General features: G+C 43.7%; 1 protein-coding gene across 4 annotated transcripts in view; it reads left to right on the top strand.

Moving 5' to 3' along the window:
* The window catches only part of CCDC136 (coiled-coil domain containing 136), a 65,538-nt gene that overhangs the window by 30,842 nt on the left and 20,835 nt on the right, over window positions 1–13,861 (top strand). For all 4 annotated transcript variants that reach the window (XM_083183274.1, XM_083183273.1, XM_083183275.1 and 1 more), the window contains exons 3-6: window positions 17–208; window positions 729–803; window positions 3,509–3,823; window positions 8,982–9,093. In XM_083183274.1, coding sequence (XP_083039400.1) covers window positions 17–208; window positions 729–803; window positions 3,509–3,823; window positions 8,982–9,093 — 694 coding nt within the window. The remainder of the gene's footprint in view (window positions 1–16; window positions 209–728; window positions 804–3,508; window positions 3,824–8,981; window positions 9,094–13,861) is intronic.

Genomic DNA, 13,861 nt, shown 5'->3' with positions numbered 1-13,861 from the left:
TCTATATTGCTCACAGATTCAGAAGATGAAGAGCCACCTGATCTGGAGTCAGAGTCTGGAGATGTTCCAAGTGGTTCAGAAAGTGGCCCAGGCAGCATGATCTTAGAGAGTCAGGATTTAAGGACACAGATCATACAACTGCTGACAGAGCTAGAGGAGACTCGGGAATTGGCACTGAAACATGAAGACAGCTTTCTGGAGATGCAGGGTAAATAACAAGCCGGAAGTCACAAATCAGGGAATTGCACATAATTACAGTAAAGTATAATCACATCATAGTTCATTATATAGGTCAGTTTTCAGTTCAAAATGTAGTTAAATGGGAGTGGGACAATCACGTGCTACTATAGAAAGTCTTTTGCATTACTAATCAATATCCTATTCCATGTAATAAATACATACTGTGGCCTGTAAACTGCAGTGACTACCTTTCTTTTTTCCTAAAGTCACAAAAATGCTAGCTAATAAGAAAAATTAATGTGGCCATTTTGTTGAAGTTTATATATATTAAAACATATGCAGATTTAAAAGATGGAGAGCCACCTGATACGAAGCTAGAGTTTTGGGGATTTCCCTAATGGTTCAGAAGGTGGCCTAGGTAAAATGATCTTAAAGATTCAGGATCCAGTTTATGCTGTTGGGGACTTAATTAGGGAAATTATAACCAATTATATCATTATTTGAAAATGTTTCAGATTGATACTTGACTTTTGATGTTTGCATTACAGGTATTCTGGAGGAAGAAAGATTGGCCAGTGCCCAGCAAGCAGAAATCTTTACCAAGCAAATTCAGCGGCTACAAGGTGTGCAACAAAGTGACAAAGAGGTTTTCACAATGGATATTGCGTTTATGCATAATAAATGTTATCGCAGCTGTATTAAATGGAATACATACTGATTGCCAGTTAATGGTTGGGGTGCTGGCGGTTGTAAAACTGGCAGCGGCATCTTGGTGCTGAGAATTCCAACAGGGGTGTAGTAAGTATACTTACCTGCTTCCTGTCCCCCCTAACCCTCCCTACCTGTTGCCTAACCCTAACCCTCCTCTCTCAGAGCCTAACCCTAACCCTCCCTACCTGATGCCTAACCCTAACCCTCCTCTCTCAGAGCCTATCCCCAACCCTCCCTACCTGATGCCTAACCCTAACCCTCCTCTCTCAGAGCCTAACCCTAACCCTCCCTACCTGATGCCTAACCCTAACCCTCCTCTCTCAGAGCCTAACCCTCCCTACCTGATGCCTAACCCTAACCCTCCCTTCTTAGTGCCTATCCCTAACCCTCCTCTCCCAGAGCCATACCCTCCCCCACCTCTAATGCTGGGTACACACCAGGACGACTAGGGCCCGATCCGCACAATCTAGATCCAATTCCGATCAATTGGATGTAGATTGTGTGCTGATTGGGCCCTTTTCTGACCTGGTGTGGACCAATACCGATCCGATGCGCGGTCCCGCGGGTCGGTCGGTCGTTATTAAGATCCTACCTGCTGCAGGTAGGATCTCAATGACGACCATACAGCCGAGTGCGGGTCGCCATCGGATCGGACCCGCTCACGGTGCACATCGTGAGCGGGTCGTGCCCCCCCGCGTCATCGTGAGCGGGTCGGACGAGACACTGACGACCCGCTCATGATGTGCATCGTGAGCGGGTCGTCCTGGTGTGTACCCCGCATTAGTGCTCAAACCTAACCCTCCCCCGCAGCCTAACCCTAACCTGTCCTGGCATACTTACGATTAATATTCCAGCACCAGTGTTCTGGCTGCAAGTCGTGATTCTAGCACTGGGATTTCAACTTCCGCCAACCTGACTGCTGGTATGCTAACCACATTTCACATTAAATAATTGTACAGTGGAATACAGATGAATTTAAGATAAATAAAGTCAATCTTTGTAAGCCCATTTTTGGTACATTTCAGTTATAAAGCCACATTTGTAACTCACAAGTGCCACGTTTTAATTAACACACATGCTATTCCACTGAAAAAGGTTTAAATAAAACCCTTAAGCAGGCATTCCCAACCTTGGTCCTCAATGCGCACACTGGCAGAATTAATTAAATGGCTGATATAATTCTGTTCCATTGGCCAGTGTGTACCAACAATATGTGTTTGAACCATGTTGTTCACAGACATATCATATTGGCTGTGCAACACAATCATGTTGTGTGTATGGGTGATCTGCCGACCACCCATACACCAACTGCCAGTGATGGTTGACAGCTCAACTTGGACGGACACATATATGTATGGATTGTTCCTGATCCATCAAATCATATATTTGCAGATCAATTGATATAGATATATATATCTACAACAAAATAGAAGAAAAGGGCGCTCAATAGTGCAGTATCATCTGGTTTATTAAATGAGTTGAAAAAGCTTCAATGTACGTCATGTGTACCAAGTTTTCCCTCAGTGGTGGACTGGAAAAACCACCTGGCATTACATATAATCCACACTGGCAATCAGCAATCGATATGAGCAGAAAAGGACCCGCTCTGTGAACACACGGTTCCCTGGCTACACACTGGCTGTGTGCAGTCACAGCTTCAATAGGCGGCACAGATCTCGGTGTCAGTTCTCCACTGTCCTCCAATGTTGCATCAGTCAGGCCATGCCCCTACGTGTTTTGTCAGTGACTTTGTCAGTGGGGTGGCCTGACTGACACTAGCAACTCCTTATATTATATTCATATTTCTAGCGTCAGTCAGGCCACCTCACTGATGAAGTCTCTGACGAAACGCGTAGGGACGTTGGCGGACAGACACCGAGTTCTGTGCCGCATGTTGAAGCTGTGACTGTGGGGTGGAAGGGGTTAGGCTGGGGGGCTAGAGGGTTAGGTTTTGGTGACAGGGTGGGAATGTATGGTTAGGCACTGGTGGGGATAGATAGGGTTAGACTGTGTGTGGGAGAGGGGGCTAGGCTGTCTGGATTCCCTCTTTTCAATTGTATTCTGACCTCCGGCATTACCACTACCGGTCATCCATATGCATTATTGATAGAGGCAGGGCTACAACTAGAGAGATGCTAGGGGGTCACATGCCCCAGGTGCTGGAATTGATACCCATACGTGTATGCAAGGGGTGGGAGATGAAGCGGAGCTAAATTACTATGTTGCCCTGGGTGCTGAAGGTCCTAGATTCATCCCTGGTAGGGGTTTTCACCAAACTTTAATCCAGTCCTGCCCATGATCCCGCCTCTGTCACAGGGTTTGTACAGTAATCAGTAGGAGGATCAATCACAAGCTGCAATAAGAGATTTTTATCCTTTCACTCCACACTCCTGCATACAGCAGTTCCCTGGGATCTGGTTAGTTGAGGATGTACAGTAAGTTAGTGCTTTTAAAATTTCACATGTACCTTAAATATCAGTAACAAAAAAACCCAACTAGATTATAGGCATTACATGAAAAGGATACCGTATGTAAGTGCCCATATTCATAGAACAATTAAACATACATAGCTAATTCTTCAGTGTCTGCATCACATTTTGTTTTCCTCCCTTTGAAGCTCAGCTGCGCTCTGTGCAGGAAGAAGTGGACAGTCTAGAGCAGGAGAAGGAGTGTGAGCTGCTGGAGGTGTCTCAGGAGTTACGCTGTGCTCAGGAGGAAATCCTGGCTCTGCGGCAGTCAGCAGAGGAGGCAGCAGCTGAGAGGGAAAGTGACATTGCTTCTTTGCAGGAAGAGCTGTGCCGGCTACGAGCTGAGCTGCATGAGCTGCAGGAGACAAGACAGGAATATGAGATGGAAATCACCAGTCTGAGAGCAGAAATCAGCATGAAGAGCTGTAGCGGGCATGCAGGTCAGGAACCAGCAACACTACATGGTGAGTGCACTCCCCTGGCATCATGCACACTCACTGCATGGTCTATGCCTAGTATATTGTACATGCTTTTTAGATTTTTGTGCAGCGTCCTTGACATTTTTGCCTTTGTCTTATATTTTTTGGTTTACCTCCTTCAAAACTTCCTCCTAATGTACCTGATTCTCTCATGTGGACTTTTACATATAGGCACTAAACTACAGTGGCAAACGCAGGATTTTCAGAAGGGGGTTTCCAGAGGGGCGGAGCAAAGCACGGAGATGGACACTTAGGTGACCCAGTATATGCTGGGTCAGTTAAAGTATTATAGATAGACCAAATGTATATAAATAATAATATACACACACACACATTTATATATATATATATATATATATATATATATATATATATATATATATATACATACATACATAACAGCAGTGTAGACCCCTGGGCATAGCAATGTATTGGGGCCCCTACCGATCCTCCAGCAGTAGGGGTGGGGGAAGCTTTGATGTCACGCGGGTGGTAGGGGGTATTATATCAACCGCTCAGCATGTAGGGCCTGGATCAGTAATTTACACTAATTGCCCCTTTACTGCACAGATGGTGGGAGATGGGGTGGGAGAAAGGGGCATTGGGCTGAATGAAGGGGCCCTAATACATTACTTCCAGGGTGGTAGAGGATGTTTAATACGCAGAGGAGGGGTGTATAGTGGAGTGGGCTTATTATCCATAATTTTCTGGTGGGAGGACAGCTTGCTTGACTGCAGATATCTCCAGTTCCCAGAAATAGATTTCTTAGATTTTAATGGAATTAAAAACTAGAGAATCCCACCTACCAAATGGTGTTAGGGACTAGGGGATCAGAGTTCAGGAGGCAAAACAATCTGCCAACAAGTATATAAAACTACATACCAGGTGTGTGGAGCTGGAGCAGTAACCAGCTGCTGGAAGGCTGATATCTCTGGTTGTGGGAACAGTAGAGACAAGCTTCTAGTGTCCATCAAAGGGGAAGAGTCTCAGCTTTTGGAATATACCCTCAGAAAAACTCTAAGTCAGACGGAACCTGAAATATCTGACTGGGAAGAGCAATTAATAGGCTTGGATGGGGACCACTGCTTTGAAGTCAGATATCTCCGGTTCTCAAGGGCCGATTTTTAAAATTCTTGTACCCATGGAAAGAGGAGACCCTCAGCTTTCAGCCTAGGGCCCTTAGACTCCTGGGGGGGTTTCTGGGTACTCAACCCCCCCCCCCCTGCGTGCGCTACTGAACTAGATGCACTCAACATGTGGAACTACACATTCCCGCATGTCCTGCCACAGCCCAGTTGCAGTGCATGCTGGGATTTCAACAATGTCAACATATATGTATATGTTAACATTATGGGGTCAATTATCTAAGATGAGCGTTCTACTGAATATGGGATGTTGCCTATAGCAACCAATCAGAAGGTGCTAAATAAATAAGAAGTAGAATCTGATTGGTTGCTATAGGCAACATCCCATCTTCAAAATAACTCCCATCTTAGTGGCAGGGCATGCTGGAATGTGTAGAACTTCCATCTTAGATAATTTACCCTTATGACTGCATCCAATTTATATATAGATGTTATGTAGCTGCATCCTCCACATATTCTGTATATAAATACAGGGGCTCTGACAGGTCAGGAGTACCCAGTAAAATGGAGGGGGCGGGGCCACCAGAAAGGGACAGGGCCACATCCTGTGAAAAAATTAAAATTAGAGGGAGAGAGAGACAGACTGCTGCTGCAGCTGTCTCTCTCTCCAGCTGAGCACATGGCACTGAGCAGTGTGTGCTGAGCTGGGGAGAGAGGCTGTGCTGCGGTGTCCTCTCTCTCCCCCTGCCCGGATTTCTGCAATGGGGATGGGGGCTGCCCTTCCAGCAGGCCAGAGTAAAAAGTAACCCCCCCCCCCCCCCCCCTCCACGCCACTGTATAAATATACGAATGGGCATACAACAGAATGTAATGAAGTGGGGTGTTACATTACTTTAAAACAATGTGCTTTAACTTTTTTAGTTAAAATTGCACATTTCCTATTTACAATACAAGTTTTTCCATAAACCCTTTTTACAAATATAGTACCCCGAACCCTAGTTAAGCCTTCTCATGTTGGGTCCTAACATAGATATGAATAGATATTATCTTGTTTATTTACTGTATTGGGGAGGATGGAGTGCTGAGCCAACAGCAGCGCTCCATCATAGAAGCTCTGGAGCCAGCAGCAGCTGGCATAGATGGACAGTTCTGCTGTGAGCACGCTTGGACAACTCATAGGCCATCCAGCTGATCCACAATACTAATGTTGCATACATATGGTGAGATTCTGGCTATAAGGAGTATTCACATCTGGTCGTACGGCTGTAAATTAAATTTGCTGGCTGGGCAATTACTGATCGACTGCGTATGCGTACGGCCATCCTGCAATAAAATCCTGCTACTTTTTTTTTATCACTGGCCATACGCAAGTTGATTGACATGAAGCCAGAATTTGGGGGTGGCTAACAGCCATTTTCTGGGAGGGTCAGGAAGAACGCAGGCATGTCTAGGAGTTTATTTAAAGCAGTGTTGGCCAAACCTGTCCTCAAGATCTACCAACAGTTCATGTTTTTCAGGCAACCTGTGGATATATACTAGGAATGAATGCAGCATGTTTGAAAATGTGACAGTTAGTAATGACTACAGCTGTGCACCAGCTAGGTGATTTGGAAAACGTGGACCGTTGGTAGATCTTGAGGACCGGTTTGGCCACCCCTGATTTTAAGGGAAGTCATGTGATGTCAGCTCCAGTCTGGATCAGCCTGTTTCTATTGCAGTCATCAAGTAGACTGACTATGCACAGACTACACACAGGAAAAAGATTTTGGCTATGTAAGATTTTGACTATAACAGAACACTAGCCTGCCCATACACACTGGGCAGGTTCTTGAGCTGTTTTGAGCTAATTTCAGCTCAAAATCCCCCATTGTGCATGCCCCGGTGGTGAGTGCTGATGCACGCTCCCGCGTGCTTATCAGCCGAGTGAATGCCCAGTGTGTATGAGGCTTTAGGGGTATATTTGCTAAAGCTTTTAGCAACCAAATCAGATTCTGTCTATCATTTTGTTAATTTTTATAAGCTTTAATAAATTTACCCTTAATTTTAGTGTACACATAGTGCAATTCTGACTTTCTTTTTGATTTTGACTTTATAGTCAAAATCGAACAGAAATCGAACAGTTTTCAGCCGCATTCGATCCCGATGCATGCTCCCGTTTAATGGAAATCAAATGAAAAAAATAGACTGTGGATGCAGGACTACATAGTACAGATCTGTACTATATTGTCAAAATTGAATGCATTTTGTTTGCCCCTGTGATTCAAATCGGGATCGAATCATGAGGCAATCGCACCAGGCCTTATTCATATTCCTTCGGCCTCCATGCATTCGCACGGAGGACCGATGTTGGGCGTCTGTGCATGCGCAGGCGCGTTTCTGCGCATGTGCAGACGTAGGGTGCGTGCACCCACAGCGAGCTTTCGGTTCGCCGGGTGCATGCACCCTACACGGGTGGGCGGAGAAGGGCGCAAGGCAGTCTCATTACAATATGGGAACGCCCAGCGTTTCATGGACGTTCCCATGAGAATGCTTGGCGTTCTCATGGTAATGAGGCCGTGACGCAAGTGCAGGGGCCAGGCAACTGACATCACTGGATGTCAGCTGCCCACCCATTTCCTTCCCAGCATGCACGCATATGCAAGTGACTTGAAAGTCATTTTTATATGCGTGTACCTTCCACATCTTTCGATGGTCAGCAACCATAGAAAGTTGTGGGTGTTCTCCACAGCATGGAAATGGATGTTTATGCTAAACATCCATTCGCAGCCTGTGCGGGGGAACCTGCGCTGCGAGGGGGAGGGACTGGCCAGACAATCGTTGGGTTGGGTTTGGTGGACCCCCCCATGTGTACCCACCTTTAGAGTGCTAAAGAGTGTAATCTGCAGCTGTCGAAAACTAGTATTACACAGTTTATTTGTAATTAAAAATAATTGACATTTGCCACACAAATGGTCTTTATATAAAGTAACAACTTCCCTGCAGAGGTACAGTATACACTTATACTTATACCCCTTTCACACTGCAACTCTTAAACGGTATATTGCAGTATTTTTTTGCCTTATAAAATGGGTAGAGCTGCAGTGTGAAAGCTCCACGGTATTTCTTAAACGGTTAAAAAGTAGGGTCCTAGCCGTTTCAGAGATGGTTTTTATGCAGTGTGAACGGCTCTATTTCTATGGCTTGAAACGTGTCCTTGGGGGTTAAATGGGTTGAATGTGTGAATGGTACTTACATGCTATTTAAAACGGTTTTCACCTGAAATGTGAAAGGGGTTTAGTGGCTCAGACCCGTTTTAAATACTGTTTCGAAATACCGGGTCTTAAACGTTTAGGCAATGTGAAAGCAGCATAAGTTAAAGTGAAGGGCTTTGCTATATCTTAATAATCGTGGCCACCTCCCGCGATTAGGCCAAGCCCCCAAAATGTATAGATGGGGTGAAAAAACACTCTAAAGTCGATGGTGGGGGGGGGGGTTATTGACGCCCCTCAGCAGCAGCAGCGCACACCTACCTAGCAGGCTCAGCATGAGTTCTCACATGCTGTAGAGGTGTGTGCGCTGCTGCCCGGAGGGATGGTGGGGGAATAGGGGGGGGGGGTCAGACCAGGGCCCCTGCAGGGCCCCTCCAGCAAGCCCGGGCCCGGGTAATTAGTACCCACTTCCCCACCCCTCTCGGCAGCCCTGCCTACACTTGCTTAGAGGTAATGGGAGGCTACAGAATTCCAGAGAATGGTGGTGGCAATGATGGTATGGGTCGATGATGAGGGCAGATAGTCATTACTTTGATATATGTACATCTGCAGTTCTTCCACACTCATCCTAGTGTAAGGTTTAGTTTACTGCAGTTTAGAGACACAAGTGTAAACAAATCGCTTTCCCTTATTTCCATTCCGTAATTTATTATATTTTGGAAGGCTGAACTTCAGACCCACTGCGTAACCATCTGTCACTCTAAGCCAGTTACATTTACTATACGTATTATGTAACTGTACTGTAATGCAGCTGATCTGTTTGTCTGTTATGATTCTTATGCATCACAGCATATTTCTGTTACTGTACAGGAGAGCTGCAGTTCCTGCGGGACCAGTGCCAGCACCTCCAGATGGAACGCAGCATTCTGCAGGAAAGTAACAGTCAGCTGAAGAGTCATCTCCTGATGCTGGGAGGAGACAGGTGCAGCATCGTATTTGTCTCTATATTTATATCAAATGCAATGAGTCTTTATGCTTTTGTACAGTAATTATAATTATGTAATAACCACATATGATTGGAATATATCATCTCATGGAAATGACAACTTGACTGCAGTAAATTGTTTCTGTGTCTTTCCACATGATGATTAACACAATTAAGATTATTTACAAATGTGTGACTATTTGTATGCTGATACATATGCCGGGGCACATAGCTTTACAGAGCAAGACGTATGAATTTGAAAATAGGTATGTGTTGCCATTGATTAGGAGAATGCGTCAGCTGCAGGGCTGGATAATGCTTGGTGGGGTCCCAGGCCAACAAATTGTGGTTGCCCCAATCAATACATTTCACAATTTGATATGTTGACAATGATATTAGAACGTATAATGTATAAATATTGTTAGCCACGGCAGGTGGAATCATGCCCGCTTGGTCATGTTGCTTGACGTACAGCGAGGCCCTCGCATCGTTCACACCAGCAGCTGCGTCTCCTGGTCTGGTTGCTCAGCAACCAGGAATGCCAGGGGACGGCGCGGTCATTTGACTTCTTCCGTTCTGGCAGTTGCCAGGCAACTAGGTACGCTGGGTTCTACTTCCTGTCGCCGGGCTAGCGCACTCAGCCGCAGACGGTTAATCAGGGCCGGGGGACTGAGCTGGTTACTTCCCTGGTTATTGGCCACCTAGGCATTTTTAATGGAGTCAGTCCAGCACAACCCTGCCGGTGATAGCTGAATGATGATGGAGAATCATTTAGGTATCCATGAGTTATCTGTTCTGGAGACCTGGTTATTGCTATGATTGATGGTACTGGTGACATGGTTGTACTCCCCCAGCAGTCCTTTAGCTTCCTGTGAAAAAAAAACTTCACCTTTAGCAACCGCCTTATCAGGAGAATCAAGTCCTCAGATGCCCTCAGGTCTTCACACGTACAATACAAAGCTGCTAAGACAAGGAAGAAACTGGACTGGGTAGTGGAACACACTCTACTCCAGATGATAACTCGTTAACCTCTATGACTACGGATGGTAGTACTATAAGTGCAACAATGCACAGGATGAAATGATAATAAAACCTAATTTTGGCGGAGCACAGAGAAAACATATGCAGCTCCTACTGGATGTAACAATTCATAGGGTGTAAATGCCAACAATAAACCTCACATGCAACAATGCACAGGGATGAAATATAGAAGGAAATAAAACTGGAATATGGAAATAAATCCCAATTTAGCTTTATGCAGGACTGGCAAACCCCTAGGACAAGAGAGCGACAGCTCAGACAAGGAAACCTTTTGGAATTCCTAAGAGGATACAGGACCAGATGCAGGAAATGGATCAAACAGGCATGGAGAACCTATAACCGACGTCTGAGGAAAGGACTGCAGGGAATAAATACGCCAGCCCTTCCCATGACCGTCTGGGCCGGTAATACAAAATAATTAGGACAGGTGTGCTAATTTTCTCAGCCACCGCCTAGATAAAGTGACATCCAGGGCAGCAGCATAATCCCGCACACTCGGCAACTGCCCGTACGCCCGTAGAGACAAAACGGTGACCTGGGCAGCCGCATTATGGCCCCTAACAGTTATCCTTGTTCCTTTTTTGGTATCTCTAATTGGAAGATTGTGTGCTCTTTGGCTTAGGCCTACTCCATTCTTGAGTGATACGACTTTGAGTTCTACATAATGTGCTGCTGATTGGCGCCATTCAATTTTCTGGCACCATAAGGGTTTTTTGCCCCTTAGTGTCATAATTCTGTACTTTCTGTGTGGTGTTATATTGTGCTTTTTTCATGTGGTGTGATATTGTGTCAAATTCTAGTGCGTGCGACTAGGTCGCCTGTGAGTTGCGATGAGGTTGGTGGTGCAATTGGATCTCTTTCTTCCTTGTTTACGGCAGTGTTGCCATTTGTTTTTTTCTAAAGCTTGCTTTTGTTAGGCATCCTTAGTCAGCTTCTCCTTTTCTCTTTCTCCGAAAGGTTTCTGGCACTTTGTCCCAAGTAAGACCTGGTGGCACCAGAGTTGAGGCGGACTTAATTCGCCCATCCAGGCTTGGCTATTAGAAGTGAAGTCCTAGCTTTGCAGGTGCCAGTTATTACTGGGGGGATTCAACCGAGGCAGTGTACGGTCTACTGTGACCTTTCTAAACAGTGTATACAGCTTGGGGTTCACACTGGATTTACAACAAATATTTGCAGCACCACAAATGTGTCAAATACACTTTAGTACCCCCAATTCACATCATTATGCCAAATAAAAACCCTACTTCACTTATTCCATAATGTTCCTCATTGCTCACTGGAGAAAGGAGAGGGGGGGGGGGGGGGTTTAACCTCCCCAAGTGTGTGGTGGCCCCTGGAAGATGGAACCATTATGTCTCTCATCATTCTGATGTGTTTTGATCTTATAATATCTGTATCAAACAACAATAACACAACAATAAAAATAATGAAATAATGTAACACTTTTACAATTATTTAGGTAAGATATATATGACAAATAATATTTTAGGCTGTGCAGGTGGAATAGCAACAATGTAAGAATAGAACAGTAGCACAAGGAGACCAGTGACATAATTTTCTATATACAACTTTGCTATACAACTATTCACTAAATAGCAGATATTGCTTATGAAACTCCTATTATGTTTTACTGGAGAGGATAGAGAAAGAATATTGCATGATAGGATTGTTTGAGCTTTGTATTTGTCAAACATATCCTGAGAGCTTACATGGAACTGCCAATTTTTTGCTGTTTACATGAACATTCAAAAAGTTCACATATTTCCGACCAGTTATATTGCTTGCACATGTGATTAAGTAAATTGAAACTGTTTGTAATTTATAGAGGAACACAATTTGTATGATAGGATGTTTCTCCAAACAATGAATTAAAACACTGGAGCTGGGAGGATCCAATGGTTTACAGAGGTTTTTTGGGGGGCAACAACAAGCAAATATGTTCTTTGGCTTGTCTAATTGTCCATTTTTAGGTTGTATAGGTAATATTTGAAATACAGATCTGACAGAAGAATAGGCTGTTATTCAGTAGATTTTTCCTTATCTGATTGTGGAACTGACCGTACCTCAAAATATAGTTTTAATTTGAACATTTTGGGAGTATTTATCAAAGCTTGGCAATAGATACAATTGCGTGAGATAAAGCACTAACTAATCAGCTTCCAATTTACTCATTAGAGGCTGTGTTCAAAAAATGACAGGAGCTGATTGATTGTGACTTAAGCTCTCAAACGCTCAAACATTGTTTCAATTTATTGTATCTGCCAAAAATAAAATATAGTTCTAATTATATTTAATCATCTTCTCTTCATAATAGAGGATTGCATTTATAAGCCCTTGATTTAATTACAATACCAGACAGTCCCTTCATTTTTCTTTTGGAATCTCATAGTACAGGTTGAGTATCCCTTATCCAAAATGCTCAGGACCAGAAGAATTTTGGATAATTTATTATTCCATTTTTCAGAATATTTTTATATTTCAATGATGTATCTTGAGGTCTCTTGTATTTATGCTGTACAAACACATGAAATACACACAAATATATTTTTGTGCATAAAACAAGGTTTCAAAACATGAAACAAAGTATGTGTAATATCTCAGGCTTTGACTTTGAATGCCAAGCAATAATTTTCTTGCACATATTTAGTGCCAGTTACATATCATGTCCTCAGTAGTGCTGTTACAGATGTTCCCAGTAGTGGCAGTTACATATCATGTCCTCAGTAGTGCTGTTACAGATGTCCCCAGTAGTGCCAGTTACATATCATGTCCTCAGTAGTGTTGTTACAGAGGTTCCTAGTAGTGCCAGTTACATATCATGTCCTCAGTAGTGCTGTTACAGATGCCCCAGTAGTGCCAGTTACATATCATGTCCTCAGTAGTGCTGTTACATATGTTCCCAGTAGTGCCAGTTACATATCATGTCCTCAGTAGTGCTGTTACAGATGTTCCCAGTAGTGCCAGTTACATATCATGTAGTGCTGTTACAGATGTTTCCAGTAGTGCCAGTTACATATCATGTCCTCAGTAGTGCTGTTACAGATGTTCCCAGTAGTGCCAGTTACATATCATGTCCTCAGGAGTGTTGTTACAGAGGTTCCCAGTAGTGCCAGTTACATATCATGTCCTCAGTAGTGCTGTTACAGATGTTCCCAGTAGTGCCAGTTACATATCATGTCCTCAGTAGTGCTGTTACAGATGTTCCCAGTAGTGCCAGTTACATATCATGTCCTCAGGAGTGTTGTTACAGAGGTTCCCAGTAGTGCCAGTTACATATCATGTCCTCAGTAGTGCTGTTACAGATGTTCCCAGTAGTGCTTTTGTCAAACACATTTTTTTTTTCCAATTTCTGGAATGTATGGTTTTCAGAATAATTTGGATAAGGGATACTCAACCTGTACACTGTTTCTCTAATATTTGAAAGCATAATGAAAACAGCACTGTTAATTGCTACCTTTTTGTCATTATAAAATAGCTTCTGATTGAAAAGTGATATGAGCAAATGAGAAAGCTGTAAGTTCAGGGCATGCTGCTTTTTATCAGTCCATTCAGTCACACCCATAATGGTGGAGCTTAAGGAAAACTGCTTGGTGAAACTATAATGCTGTGCTTTAATTTTACATAGTGACTGCAAACTTTCTCTTTGTGAAGTAAATTAAGTGACTCTACAATGTAAGCTTAGCCCAAGTACAGACACATGTTTTATAGAAATAAACTTTAGAAC

Source organism: Crinia signifera, chromosome 4, assembly GCF_055691185.1.
Source record: "Crinia signifera chromosome 4, ASM5569118v1, whole genome shotgun sequence".
Classification (NCBI taxonomy): domain Eukaryota; kingdom Metazoa; phylum Chordata; class Amphibia; order Anura; family Myobatrachidae; genus Crinia; species Crinia signifera.
Note: the sequence above shows the minus strand (reverse complement) of the source record. Positions and strands in the feature narration are given on the sequence as shown.